The sequence below is a fragment of the Erinaceus europaeus genome, chromosome 16, assembly GCF_950295315.1.
Source record: "Erinaceus europaeus chromosome 16, mEriEur2.1, whole genome shotgun sequence".
In the NCBI taxonomy this organism is placed as follows: domain Eukaryota; kingdom Metazoa; phylum Chordata; class Mammalia; order Eulipotyphla; family Erinaceidae; genus Erinaceus; species Erinaceus europaeus.
The window spans coordinates 17,428,758-17,444,429 of record NC_080177.1 but is presented as its reverse complement, the minus strand read 5'-3'; the positions used below and the strand labels follow the sequence as shown (position 1 = coordinate 17,444,429).

General features: G+C 42.7%; 1 protein-coding gene across 2 annotated transcripts in view; it reads left to right on the top strand.

Annotated features, from left to right (window-relative positions):
- SHC4 (SHC adaptor protein 4) overlaps nucleotides 1-15,672 on the top strand; it is a 151,171-nt gene that overhangs the window by 112,216 nt on the left and 23,283 nt on the right. Inside the window, exons 7-9 of one of the 2 annotated variants that reach the window (XM_060174627.1) lie at nucleotides 366-450; nucleotides 3,941-4,118; nucleotides 6,860-6,920. In XM_060174627.1, coding sequence (XP_060030610.1) covers nucleotides 366-450; nucleotides 3,941-4,118; nucleotides 6,860-6,920 — 324 coding nt within the window. Of the gene's footprint in view, nucleotides 1-365; nucleotides 490-3,940; nucleotides 4,119-6,859; nucleotides 6,921-15,672 lie in introns of both variants that reach the window. The other variant, XM_060174626.1, reaches the window with a different exon arrangement.

Here is a 15,672-nt window from a genome sequence, read left to right as displayed (position 1 = left end):
CAACAATAAAAAACACAGCAAAGGCAACAAAAGGGAATAAACAAATAAAAATTTTTTAAAATCTAAAAAAAAAAAAAGACTAGTCCTCATCTATAAGAATTTAGGCCCCAAATAATGCCTTGAGACCAAACTTTGTACATTTTTTGAGACATTCAGATCTAACGTGCAAATGTGTCTTCTCTTTAATGTTTGTGCAAGATATGGCCTTCTGTGTACCTCACAGCTCAGAGTTGAAGGGACACGGGTTGACCTGTTGTTCCCTTTCCTTCTGGTGCCATTCACATTCTGGAAGCAGGCTGACTTCTTAGAGCCTTCCTGGACTAAACCTTTACTGTAGTGTTACTGTTTCGTGTATCCTCTTGCAGCCTGCCACATACTGGAGTGCCGCAATGGAATGGCTCAGGACGTCATCAGCACCATCGGCCAGGCCTTTGAACTCCGGTTCAAACAGTATTTGAAAAATTCTTCTTTAAATGCTTCTTGTGAAAGGTTAGCCAAGAGTTCTGTAATTATTTGCCTTGCTATATTTTTCTCTCTTTTAAAATCAACCTAACATTTAAAAATGAGCTAATGAAATTAATTTTTTTCCATAAAAATAAGGATTCTTTGTGCAGACTAACAATGATATGTGCTTTTTTTTTTCTTCCACTCATATGTTTCCAAATAGTTCCTCTTGCTCTAGAAAAAAAAAATTAAAGAAGACAGAAGAAGTGAGAAGGGACAGTTGTGTTTCTCTAATGTTCTACATAGCTTATACATGAATTATGTAGTCTCAAAAAAAATAATAAATGTCTATAGTTACTTCAGTTTTGTTTTAACCTTAGATTCATTGCCATGTTGGTTTTATTTATTGTTTTTTTAAAAATATTTTTACATTTATTTATTTTGAATAAAGACAGAGAGAAATTGAGAAGGGAAGATAGAGAGAGAGAGAGAGAGAGAGAGAGAGAGAGAGGCCTGCAACACTGTTTGACCAATCATGATACTCCCCTCACTCCTTGGGGGGAGGGACCAGGGGTTTTGAACCCAGGTCCTTACCCACTCTAATGTGTGTTCTTTAGCAGTTCAACTACAGCCTGGCCTCCACTTGGTTTTAATATGAAACAGAGAGAAAACTACGCTTGAGAGAGTGAAAAAGAAGCAAGAGTACCACTCCAGTACTTGTGGCATGCAAGTCTGCTGCTCTGGCCATTAGATTATTTCTCATTGGGCACACTATTTCTTTTTTTAAAATATTTACTTATTCCTTTTTGTTGCCCTGGTTGTTTTATTGTTATAGTTAGTAATGTTGTCATCGTCATTGTTGGATAGGGCAGAGAGAAATGGAGAGAGGAGGGGAAGACAGAGAGGGGGAGAGAGATAGACACCTGCAGACCTGCTTCACTGCTTGTGAAGTGACTCCCCTGCAGGTGGGGAGCTGGGGGTTCGAACCGGGATCCTTACACAGGTCCTTGTGCTTTGCACTACCTGCGTTTAACCCGCTACGCTACCGCCCAACTCCCAGTCACACTATTTTGTTGTTGTTGTTGTTGTTATGTCAAAGTCAAAGAACAGAATGATGAGAATTTGAATGTCTACGGCAGAAATGTCTGTTAGTGACATTTAGAGATAGAAATGTCTGTTGCTGGCTTGCAAAGTGACCAGACCAGCTACAGCTCAGCTGTGTCAGGGCTGGAACATTATCATGTGGCCTTAGATCTTGGTGGCTTTAAGATGTACAATGTCACAATGAAACCCAACTGGTTTCAGGACAGTCAGATGCCCCCCTGTGGGGAATGCAGCAAGGTTTCTCTGACTTGCACGATTTGTGCCTCAGCAACAGAACCCTTGGGTACCTTTAAATGCATTTGCCCTCCTGACTGGTCAATGTGTGTGTGTGTCAATCAACATTGGGGGGGGTGCAGGGGGGATATCTCCCTTCACCAGCTAGTCTAGGGTAGAAAAGGACAAAGGGTTACAGATGATGAATTTTCCCAAGAATCACAACTACATTGAAGCATTATCATTTCGTTCACAGGTAAGGAATGAAACTAAGAAACCTTGTGGGTTGTCAGTGCAATCAATTCACTTTAAAATCATTTAATGTATCCTTATTTCTTCTTTCTTTTAATCTCTGATTTATTTATTGGGTACAGACGGAGAGAAATTGCGAGGGAATGGGGAGATAGAAAAGGAGAGAGAGGGGGTCGGGTGGTGGCGCAGTGGGTTAAGCGCATGTGGCGCAAAGCGCAGGGACCGGCGTAGGGATCCCGGTTCGAGCCCCCGGCTCCCCACCTGCAGGGGAGTCGCTTCACAGGCGGTGAAGCAGGTCTGCAGGTGTCTATCTTTCTCTCCCCTTCTCTGTCTTCCCCTCCTCTCTCCATTTCTCTCTGTCCTATCCAACAACGAATTGCGTCAACAAGGGCAATAATAATAACCACAACGAAGCTACAACAAGGGCAACAAAAGGGGGAAAAAAATGGCCTCCAGGAGTGGTGGATTCATGGTGCAGGCACCGAGCCCAGCAATAACCCTGGAGGAGGAAAAAAAAAAAAAAAGAAAGAAAAGGAGAGAGAAAGAGAGACACTTGCAGCACCACTTTAACACTCATGAAACTCCCCACTCCCCCACAGGTGGGGACCAGAGCTTTGAACCTGTGTCCTTGTGCTTGGTGACATGTGTGCTTAACCAGATGCACCACCAACCAGCCCTTCATGCATCCTTTTTACTCATAAGACACTTTGACTAATTCCAATTCCATTTATACTTTGCCCTATTTCAATTATAAAACTATTACATGTTTACATGAATCCAGCCACTTGCCACATATGTTTCTAATATTTCTTTATGTACCCATGTACTCCTCCACATTGTGCTGACAAGACAGCTGGCCATAGTGCTCTGATAATTTCTGGTGTATATAATTTAATAACTGGGCCAGGAACTCTACCCAAATAACATTATCTAAATTTTCTTTGAGGGGAACTTTTCCAAATTGGCACTGTCAAAGCATTCTGGAGAGATTTAGGGAAACTTTGTATTTTAGGATCCTGTTGACCAAAATGCCTTCCCCTCAGGGCACTGTCAGTGGAAGGAGACATGAAAGTATCACCCTTGGAACTTTCTGTCGGCTTAGCCTATTGTCATTGTCACTGTCCATGGAAGCAGAACAGCTCAGTCATCTAATTGCTTCCTTTCACAGGTTTGGCACCACTAAGCACATCCTTTATTTTATTTTTCTCCTTCCTTCCTTCCTTCCTTCCTTCCTTCCTTCCTTCCTTCCTTCTTTCTTTCCCCCTCCCTCCCTCCCCCCTCCATTCCTTCCTTCCTCTTCCCCCCTCTTTTTCTCCCTTTCTCTCTCTTTCATTCTCTTTTCTTTCCTTTTCTTTTCTATTTTCTTCTCTCAAAATAGAGATAGAAAGCTAACCAGGCGGTGGTACGCCTTGGTTAAGTGCACACAGTACAGTGTGCAAGGACCCTGGTTCAAGCCCACGGTCCCCACCTGCAAGGGAAAAGCTTCACGAGTCATGAGGCAGGGCTGCAGATGTCTCTCTCCCTCTCTCCCTCTCTCTCTCTCTCTCCCTCTCCTTCTGTCTCTTCCTCTTCTCTCAATTTCTCTCTGTCTCTATCCAATAATAAATATTTTTTTTCTAAAAAAAGCTTTAAAAGAAAAAAAAAGAGCTAGAAGGTAGGGAGAGAAAGAGAGAGAGAAAGAGAGAGAGAGAGAGCACAACCCACAGCACTGAACCTTCCTTCATTGCAGTGAGGACCAGGGACCAGGACTGAATGTGGGTGGTGTGCATGACACACAGTACACTATCTGAGTGAGCTATTTCACCAGCCTAATCCTCCATAAACTTAAAACATGAATGCAAAACTGTCCAGGATGCCTTGCATGGCTCTGTATCCCCTACAGCATTTGAACTCCTGCCCAGCCTCTTGATTCTTTTTTCCCTTGCAGTGAGGACATGCCAGCTGATGGTCATGCTGCTGCCGAAGAGAAAGAAGATCATGAATATTACAATGAAATCCCAGGGAAGCAGCCACCCACCGGTGGTGTTTCCGATGTGCGAATCAAAGTTCAAGCTACAGAACAAATGGCTTACTGCCCCATACGCTGTGAAAAGTTGTGCTATTTGGTAAGGAAGCTCTTACTGTGCCGGGAAATAGCAGGAGAATTCTATCTTTAATCGCCAGAGAACCAACCCATCTGCGGTTCAGAGCTAGCTAGAGAGGGAATCAAATCATTGTTGGGAGTCTGTACTAGGTCAGTTTCACTCCCAGTCCCCCAACCTTGGCCTCAGGGATGAGCTCCTAGGTCATTTCACTGGGAAAGCAAACATGGTCCAACATGCCAAGCTCAACTTGCCCTTCCCCAATCTCTGAGTTTTCTATTTCCAAAGCTAATCTTCTCTGCTGAGCTCCGGCAGGGGGTGTGTGTGGGGGGGTGGGGGGGTCCTTGTTCTGTCCATCAACCCCTGTTTCTCTGTTGCTTCTTGCTTTCTGTCTGCAAATAAACTTGGACTTTCCCCATTCAATTAATACTATCTCATCTCCTTCCTGTCTCCCATCCACCCACCCACTCCCCTACTTTGTAGGGAGGAACTATCTTTCTCTCTGCATTGAATGCCCACACTCACTTCTAAGACACAAGTTACTCTTGACAACTTTATATTAAGTACTTCTGCAAGTAATTATTTATTTATTTATTTATTTCTGTCAACAGTGAATTGCTAAGTATATTTAATATTCTGAATCTATATCATAGTTTTCTTGCTTGTGTATCACTCTCTGTGTTTTTCTATATCTCTTCTTTGAGCTTCTAAAATATTTTCTTTCTTTCTTTCTTTTTTTTTTTTTAGCCTCCAGGGTTATCACTGGGGCCCAATGCCAGCACTATGAATCCACTGCCCCAGGGAGAGGGAGATAGAAGGGGGGGGGGGTCGGGCAGTGGCGCAGTGGGTTAAGCGCATGTGGCACAAAGCGTAAGGACCGGCGTAAGGATTCCAGTTCCAGCCCCCGGCTCCCCACCTGCAGGGGAGTCGCTTCACAGGTGGTGAAGCAGGTCTGCAGGTGTCTCTTTCTCTCCCCCTCTCTCTCTGTCTTCCCCTCCTCTCTCCATTTCTCTCTGTCCTATCCAACAACAAACAACATCAACAATGGCAATAATAATAACCACAACAAGGCTACAACAACAAGGGCAACAAAAAGGTGCAGGCACTGAGTGCAGCAGTAACCCTGGAGGGGAAAAAAAAAATGTCAAAAAAGGATCCTTACTCAGGTCCTTGCACTTTGTCCTCTGTGTGCTTAAGTGGTACACCATCACCCAGCCCCTCACTGCTTTTCTTTTGGTTATCTTTTTCTTGTCTTCTGCTTCCTCTCCCTTCCTCTTTCTCCTTTATTTTTTTTATGTTTCCAATATTGTGTTATGAATATTTTCAAACATACAACAAAACTGAATGTTATGTATTCATATTTGCCATCTGGATTCCACAATGAATAATTCACTATATTTTCTCTGGCACCTTATGGAGCCTGGCATCATCCATCACCCTATCTTACCTTTAATGTAGTTCAGAGGAAGTCACATCTTTTTTTTTTTTTACTGTTGTTGTTATTGATGTCATCGTTGTTGGATAGGACAGAGAGAAATGGAGAGAGGAGGGGAAGACAGAGAGGGGGAGAGAAAGATAGACACCTGCAGACCTGCGTCACCACTTGTGAAGTGACTCCCCTGCAGGTGGGGAGCCGGAGGCTGGAACTGGGATCCTTATGCCGGCCCTTGCGCTTAGCGCCACATGCGCTTAACCCACTGCGCTAGCGCCCGACTCCCATCTTTTTTAATTGACCACCAGACCTCCTGCCTGTGAGATTCCACCACTCCTAGTGGACTTCTTTTCTCCTTCTCCTCCTTCTTCTTTTCTTCTCCTTCTCCTTCTTTTTAACTTCAGACAGAAAGGGATGAAGAGGGAGAAAGACAGAGAAAGAAAATCCACCATAACACAGCTCTATCATTCATGGAGCCTCCCACTGTTCCATGCATGGTGCTCCTATGTGATGTTGGGGGCTCAGACCCAGGGCCTTCCACCTTGTAAATTGTGTACTTTGCTGGATGAGTTATCTCCTTACCCCAGTTGCATCTTTAAAAAAAAACAACATGTTACATTCATCTGACAAGCAAAGGACCCAGCTCATTGACTCTCCTACTCTCTGCCCATATCTTCTTTGTCTTCAAAACTTAGGACTGTCTCATGAAAATATATTTTGAATGTACAAACTTTTTGCATTCTTATTGTAGCTGAATTCTGGTCCTTCACTTGTCTCCAGACCCTCCGGCGTGATGCTCTCAGATGAATCTTTCGAAAGCTAAGGCGTCAATGGACTCCATTCTGGTACTGAAGGGAGCTTTGTGTAGAGATAATAACTGAAGCCCATTGACAGCACAAAATGTTCAAAGATGACAAGTGAGTCTGGTGCAAACCTCAGCAGAGTATCCACCAATTCACACTTAGATAGAGCTTTGTCACTGGCCAAGTATTTATACACTTGTGATGGAACTCACATTTTCTGGCTGAGACTTGGCCTGAATCCTGTACTGTAGCTTTTCAAGTTCAAGTTTCAGACCTCACATTCAAGTTTCAGACCTCACAGGCTGTCAGTCTCTATCCTAACCACACTCCTTTGTGGAATCCCAGCTCCCTGCCCTGGGTGCCCGATTTCAAATGCCTTTTCTTTGTTTACCTGTCAGACATTCCCTGTATCCAAAGGTAAGTAGTCTTCCTGGTCTGCTTGAGTACTGTTCATGCTTTGTCCACTTTGGTTGAAACTTTATGAATGTATACTATGTTGTTAAATATTTCACACTTTGTCATTTACGCAGCCCGGAAACTCCAAGTGCAGCACTGTGTATGAGAACTGTCTAGAACAAAGCAGGGCATCAGGTAGGTACCATCAGTCTCCTAATCAACCAGCCACTTGTCTTGCTACTTGAAGGCCACATGATTCTGTGTGGCCTTTGTTCTGCAGTTCTTCACACAAAGGCCTGGAGTTGTCACTGAACACACAGTGAGAGCTGCAGATACACGCTTCCTGGTTTCTGAATGGCCCTGGTGGAGGCCACAGGTGCATTCCTGGGAAGCCTCATGGCCCTCCCTTGCTCCAGCATGTTCTGCCAAAGGCTCTCTACCTTGTAGGGTCTCTCACTATTGACTCTTAAAAAAAAAAAAGAAAGCATTCTTGCTAGAAAGGTGCTCTCTTTGCCTAAGACCTAACTAAGGGCATTCCCTTCAGTGATCAGCCAGTAAGTGAAGGGGGAAATTGATGCTTGTCAGATCCATAAGGATGAAAATAAAACCTTTACCTCTACATGACAGTGGGAGCAAAAAAGAATCTGAAAGGTGAGAGTCCCAGTTAGGGGACCAGTCACCCCACATTGGCCAGGGCATTGAGTGTCTCCTGACTGTACCTAATAATTGACATGAGGCACAGCTGCTGCTGCTGCTGCTACTACCACTAACTACTACCACTACCACTAACTACTGCCACTAACACTAACTACTACCACTACTACTAACTACTACCACTACCACTAACTACTACCACTACCACTATTACCACTTCCACTAACTATTACCACTGTCACTAACTACTACCACTACCACTAACTACTACCACTACCACTATTACCACTACCACTACTACCACTACCACTAACTACCACCACTACTACTACTACTAACTACCACCACTACCACTACCACTATCACTAACTACTAGCACTACTACTAACTACTACCACTACCACTATTACCACTGTCACTAACTACTACCACTACCACTATTACCACTGTCACTAACTACTACCACTACCACTAACTACTACCACTAACTATTGCCACTATCACTAACTACTACCACTACCACTAACTACTACCACTATCACTAACTACTACCACTACCACTATTACCACTATCACTAACTACTACCACTAACTATTACCACTATCACTAACTACTACCATTACCACTAACTACTACCACTACCACTAACTACTACCACTAACTACTACCACTACCACCACTACTACTACTTCTACTACTACTACCACTACCACTACCTCCTCTCCTCCTCCTCCTCCTTCTTCCACTTCTTTTATAATTTCTTTATTGGGGGATTAATGGTTTACAGTGGACAGTAAAATACAATAGTTTGTACGTGCATAACATTACCCAATTTTCCGCATAAAAATCCAACCCCCACTAGGTCCTCCTCTGCCATCCTGTTCCAGGACCTGAACCCCCACCCACCCACCCTAAAGTCTTTACTTTGGTGCAATACACCAGCTCCAGTTCAAGTTCTGCTTTGGGTTTTCCCTTCTGATCTTGTTTTTCAACTTCTGTCTGTGAATGAGATCATCCCATATTCATCCTTGTGTTTCTGACTTATCTCACTTAACATGCTATTTTCAAACACCATCCAAGATGGGGTGAAGAAGGTGAATTTACCATTTTAATAGCTGAGTAGTGTTCCATTGTGTATATATACTGCTACCAAGACTTTCCCCCCCTTTTCTCCTCCTCTTTCTCTCCCTCCCACTCCTCCTCCTCCTTTATTATTCCCTTGCCAGGGCCTTGGACACACATGCTTTCTCTGCTTCTGGTATGACTTCTTCATTCTTTATATTTCTTGTAGAGACTGATAAGACACCCCAGCACTCTCTTGTGGTGCAGGGACTTAAGCCCAGACTCTACATAGCAAGGCAGACACCCTGCCTAGTAAGCTATCTTCCTGCTTGGAGTATAGCTTTTCTGCCACACACATAAAAGGTATCAGACTGGAGATACACTTATGTAAAAACAACTTAGGGTGCAGTTGGTAATTTTACTTTTGTGGACTGTTGAAAGTTACTCATTTCTTTGGGCAGGAACACTTTGCAACTTGAGAAGAGATACAGAACATCCTTGAAGTCTTTACTGAAGTCATATAAATAGTAGAGGAAAGAGTTGGAAGACAACACTTAAGAGGCTCAGAATGAATTTGTGGGAGTTTGGTAGTCACTGTCATAATTTTTATGAAGTTATACAAATGTGGTCTATTACCTGCATTATTTCTTTTTTTTTTTCTATTTTATTCATTTTTATGGATAGAGACAGAAATCAGGAGGGAAGGAGAGATGGATAGAAAGGAAGAAACAAATGAAGAGAGACACCTGCAGCACTGTTTTACCACTCGTGAAGCTTTCTCCCTGCAGGTGGGGACTGGGAGCTTGAACCTAGGTCCTAGCACACTGTAATGTGCACTCTGCAGGGTGTACCACCACCTGGCCCCTGTATGATCTCTTCTTTGTTTCTGTATGTGGAACCATGACCTTGCACATATGTAATCTCCCCTTTTCTGGGCCAAGTTTTTCATTACGATAGAAGAGTGGGAGGAAGGGACAAGACATCATAGCAGTGGAGCTTCTGTGGGTGCTGTGGTCTTGCAAGAGCTCAGTCTTGCACCATGCACTTGGCAAGACACGTGCCCTCTCTGGTAAACTAGGTTTTCAGATTAAGCTTTGTTGACCAATTTTTCCCATTTTGCAAAGATAATGAGTAGTGAATTAAGGTAGTATTTAAAATACGATTCTTTAAAGTCTTGTCTCTGAGGCCAGCCAGATAGCTTGCCTGGAGGGTGTCTGCATTGTTATGCACCTTCGGGTTTGAATACTGGGGAAGCCTCAGTGCTACAGTGTGTTTCCTTCTCTCTTTCTATCTGTCTGTTTCTGTCTTTCTCTTTCTATCTGAAAAAAAATATATTGACCTGGAGCATTGAAACCAAAATACAAAAAGATACCCCCAAAAGATACCCCAAAAGCTATGCTACCTTTTTGCATGCTTTTTTTTTTGTTTTGCTTTGCTTTGGTGTGTGTGTGTGTGTGTGTGTGTGTGTCTGCCTCATGCATGTGTGATTCCACTGCTTCTGGCCAACCTTTCTTTCCTTTTAATTTCAGTTAGAGAGAGACAGAGACAGAAAGAGAAGAAAATACTGCAGCACTGCTCTGCTGTTCCTGGAGTGCCCCTCTGGTACTGTCCATGGTGCTCTGATGTGGCGTTGAGAGTCGAACCCACATCCTTATGCATGGGGAAAGTGTGTACTCTACCAGATAAGCTATCTCTCACCCCCGTGGTTCCTTTTACTAGGAATTAGGATTTCATGTCATTCTTCAGAGTTATTAAACATTTCAGACTAGTTCTTACAATTCTTATAATTAAAACAAAGTGAAACAATTTTAAATATGAGCATCATTTTAATTTTGTGCCATCCCAGATGGGCCCAGGAGGTGGCGTAGCAGTGGAACTCATCCCTTCCATACACGAGACCCATCTGATCCCGGGCACCTCGTGGAAGGTATATACCATTCAGGGTTGGGACTCCATGAATGATGGAGTGGTGATTTCGTGTTTTTTTCTCTCTCGTTCCTGCTGTCCCTCTAGAACTACAGAATTGAACATTCCTTAGTGGTGGCACAGTGGCTGAAGCACTGAACTTCAAAACTTGAGGTCCCCAAGTTCGACCTTGGGAATCACATGCACCAGAGTGCTGCTCTGGTTCCTCTGGGCCTGCCCCTTCTCAGAAATAAATCCTTTAAAACTTTTCTTGGCCAAATTGGGTGAAGGAGAAAGCTCACACTCATACTGTTTGCAGTTTAGCCTGGAAGCTACATCCTAATTAAATGCTTAAAAAGATGGTAAATGTTTCACATTCCTGTATATCATGAGAACAGATAAGGCAGACATCTGCCTTAATCTGGGAGTTAGAGGGACCTCCTTAAGAATGTGACAACTAGGGAATCGGGCAGAAGCACAGCAGGTTAAGCGCACAAAGACTGGCATGAGGATCCCGGTTTGAGCTCCTCCACTTCCCACCTGCAGGAAGTCGCTTCACAAGCGGCGAAGCAGGTCTGCAGGTATCTATCTTTCTCTCCCCCTCTTTTTCTTCCCCTCCTCTCTCCATTTCTTTGTCCTATCCAACAACAACAATATCAATAACAACAATAATTACAACAATAAAACAACAAGGGCAACAAAAGGGAATTTGAGACATGCAAAAGAGCGTAGACTTAAGGTGCCATTTGTGCCATATGTAGAAAACTCCTCTTTTTGGGAGTTGGGTGGTAGCTCAGCGGGTTAAGCGCACATGGCGCAAAGCACAAGGACCGGCATAAGGATCCTGGGTCGAGCCCCTGGCTCCCCACCTGCAGGGGAGTCGCTTCACAGGCAGTGAAGCAGGTCTGCAGGTGTCTGTCTTTCTCTCCCCCTCTCTGTCTTCCCCTCTTTCCATTTCTTTCTGTCCTATCCAACAATGATGACATCAATAACAACAATAATAACTACAACAATAAAACACCCAGGACAACAAAAGGAGGGAATAAATAAATTTTTTTTTTTTTAAATGTGACAGCCAGATCAAGACATGAGACAGGAATGGGAATTATCCAAGCACAAAGAAGCAAGCAGAGAGGAAGTAAGTATAGTACCAGAATCCTAAGTGATCTGAGATCTCACTTTGGGGAAGTCTGGGACAAAGAAGTGTCTTCCTTATGCTTTTTAATACCAGTGCTCTAACTACTGCACCACTTCCCAAACCCTGTCTTCTCTTAAGGGTTCCAAGTAAACAGTTCATAACTGGGAACTTTTCAGAATATTGGAGAGGTGATAGATAGTGTTTGCTGTCTGGGAAAAAAAAAATCATTGTTTCCTTAGAAACACAAGTTCTAAGTTTTAGTGGGAATCAGATGCTAGCAAACCACCTTCCCAGACCACAGTCACTAAAACCACAAAGAGATTGACAATGAATCATGTTCCACAGACAAGACAAATAAGGTCTCGCTGGTTTTGACTAGGAGGATTTTCTTGGTTGAGTGTCTTTTTGGCCACAGGCAACCCCCCCCCCCCCCACACACACACACAAAAAGACGTATGTTTATATCTTGGGTCCTGCTGTGTCTTCCTAGGCACAGGTACAAAAAGTAATCTGAAATTCTTGACCAGTGAATAAATTCACAGCAGTTGCCAGAAGAGCAAATAGACAGATTTTACTGTTTTTCCCACAGATTCATACAGAAGCAGTTGAGAGACACCTATATAAATATTTTCAGTAAGGTTTGGCTTTTTCCTTCCAAGACATTTGTTTATTCAAATACTGACTCAAATCTTGAATTCCATTATACTATAAATATTGCTATAGGCTTAAAGTAGTTGAAGGAGTTAATTATATTTATTTTCAGGCATATAAAATAATCCTATCTTTAATAATAAATTTTCTTACGGAAAAATAATTATCAACATATAATAATGTTTCCTCGACCTTCAGGTTGAAATGGAAATGTTGATACTTTTAATAAGTAATATTAAAAATAATAAGTCAAATTCCCACAAATGTTATGAGTTTGCATTTAAAAATTTCAGTCCTTACAGTATATACACTGTACTGTATTCATTTTCTGCCACCAGCCTTCTCTTGGGCAGGTTGGAATAGCTTTCAGAATAACACAGCATGAGGAACGTTTGGAATGTGTCATGGCTGGCATGCGTATCTCAGTCCTCACCAGCTGCACACTTTATCCTAAAATAATTTAAAATTTGGGTACAGGTTGAAATGTTCTTTCTTTTTTTAAGTTTAGAACAGCACTGCTGACTTAAATATAGTGACACATTTAAGAAAAATAAATAAAAGGGATGGTCATTTTCAAGTAATGGGAATTTTTTATGTATTACTTTGGAGGGTGAACTTGACTTGGTCAACTCCTGTCAATGCTTGTGAGTGGCAAACAAGAGGTCAGCACCCTCTACCGAAGGTAGGCTCAGACCTAGAGAATGTGATGGGGCCCACTTTGCTTTATAAGAAAACAGGGTTGATATCCAGTCATGGGGTCATTCCATTCACAAACATTTTTCTTCTTCTTCTTCTTCTTTTTTTTTTTTTAGTTATTATTATTGTCGGTGTTGTTGGATAGGACAGGGAGAAATGGAGAGAGGAGGGGAAGATAGACGGGGGAGAGAAAGACAGACACCTGCAGACCTGCTTCACCACTTGTGAAGCGACTCCCCTGCAGGTAGGGAGTCGGGGGCTCGAACCGGTATCCTTATGCTATTCCTTGTGCATTGCCACAAACATTTTTCTTTTGCATACATGCTTTATCCCAGGCATTGAAGATGCAGGAGATACACAGATACATGGCTTTCAGTCTCTCCTTAAGGACTCAGGAATTTTCAGTCTCAAGGGGAAGGCAGAGAAAGCAAACAGACACTGAGAGTGTATTATGAAGTGGCATTTCACCCAATCTGGGAGAGAAAAGGACTCAGAGTAAGGCTCCCTGAAGAAGGAGAATTTAGGGGGCTGAGTGGTGGTGCACCGGGTTAAGCACACATAGTACTAAGCAGTAGGACCCACTCAAGGAACCCTAGTCTCCCCACCTGCGGGGTGGGAGGGGGTCACTTCACAAGTGGTGAAGCTGGTATGCAGGTGTGACTTTCTTTCTATCTCCCTCGTCCCTCTCAGTTTCTCTCTGTCCTATCCAAAAAATTGAGAAAATGGCCACAGGAGCAGTGGATTCGTAGTGCAGGCACTGAGCCCAGTGATAACCATGGAGGCAACAACAACAACAACAACAACAACAAAAAGGTGAATTTAGAGCAAAGTTTTAAAGGATAAATGGGAGCAAGGAAAAAGATGGACAGAGTGGATGGGGCAGCAAAATATTGGCATCGGACACAAAGATCCCAAATCAGCTATTAAACATCTGAGTATGATGGGAACCACTTACTGGATGCCAACTCTGAGGCAGACATTTTGCTCACTACCTCCCCAGCCTTTCTTTATTTAATCTTTACAAAACAACTGGGTTTTTGTCTAGGCACCATCATTTTACAGATGTGAAAAATGGAGCTTCCCACAGGCCACAGAATTATAAGAGGTATTCCAGGAGTCTGAATCTGGGTTCATATAATATAGAAGCAGGCCTCTTACACTACTGATTATTTTTCACTTAAGCAAAATTTTATGGGCAGATACTTTTTTTTTTAATTTAAGAAATGGTAATATTGACAAGACCGTAGGATAAGAGGGGTACAATTCCGCACAATTCCCACCACCATAACTCTGTATCCCATCGCCTCCCCTGATAGCTTTTCTATTCTCTATCCCTCTGGGAGTATGGACCCAGGGTCATTATGGGGTGCAGGAGGTGGAAGGTCTGGCTTCTATAATTGCTTCTCCACTGGACGTGGGATGTTGGCAGGTTGATCCATACTCCCAGCCTGTCTCTCTCTTTCCCTAGTGGGGCAGGGCTCTGGAGAGGCAGGTAGATACTTCTAAATACAAGATAACTGAATGAAATGTAAATTAGGTGAACACATACTAACATGTATGCATTATAAAACATAAAAAAGATTAAACATCAGACAGTTCTAATAATAATGACTGAATTATCATTAGATAATAACTCAAGATTCAGCAGTGCCTTTACTAATGAGGAAGACATGTAAAACACATATGTTAAATCACAACAGTTTTAACTTTGAAGATGAAAAGGCTGATCTGATTAAATACTTTTTGTTTAAATAATAAACTCACAGTAGCTAAGAAGGAGCTACAACTAAGCTTTTAAAAGTGGTCTCTATTCCTTGATTTCTTTGCAAGAACCTTTTAGCTTCTTGTCAGTTTATGAAAGTAAATTTAGCCTAAACTAGGTGGTATCATTTTTATTGCCACGTAACCAAGTAAACAGAAGCTCTTATGTTACAACCTCCAACAAGTGTGCAGGGCACCCTCCTTCTGCAGAAATTATACTTTTCTTCAGAGTGTCACATCTCTGGAGTGTGACATGGGACAAGACAATGTGTAATGGTTAACAGGTAAGAAGTGGAGGAGGAGCAGGTAGTAGGACTATGGTCTTCTAACTGATCACATGCTTTGGAATTCTCTTAGGTTTCCATTCTTTGTACAATATATATATATATATATATATATATATATATATATATATATATATATATATAGTACTCTTGACCATGATGTGCGATTCAAGATAGGTTGGTCCTGTTGGGATCACACTGAAGGACTTCATGATTGAAACAGGAGGATTTACACTGTTTCACAGCACAACAATGGAATGGTCCATGGTACCACTTCAGATGTGACGTCTTAGTAGTCTTATGGCACTTATCGGCCCAGACTATACATGCACTTGCTTAAACATAAAAGCAAACTCATTCTATGCTGGCACATATGAGGTGGAACCATTTAAATGGTAAAAGGTACTTCATAACTCCAGGTAGTGAAATATGGCATTAAGATCCAGTCATTCAGGAGCTGTTGAAGTTGTACTGTGAGCCAGGTTTCAGAGGTGCCATTCAAACTGCCAGGCAAGAAAAGAGACTTAGCCTAGTCCATGGAGGTCAGGGGAGGCCATCTTGAAAGAAAGATGTTTAATCTGGCTCCTAAAGAAGAGGGAAGACACGCCCATGTTCAGCGAGGAAGCAATTACAGAAGCCAGACCTTCTACCTTCTGCAACCCTCAATGACCCTGGGTCCATGCTCCCAGAGGGATAGAGAATGGGAAAGCTATCGGGGGAGGGGGTGGGATATGGAGATTGGGCGGTGGGAATTGTGTGGAGTTGTACCCCTCCTACCCTATGGTTTTGTTAATT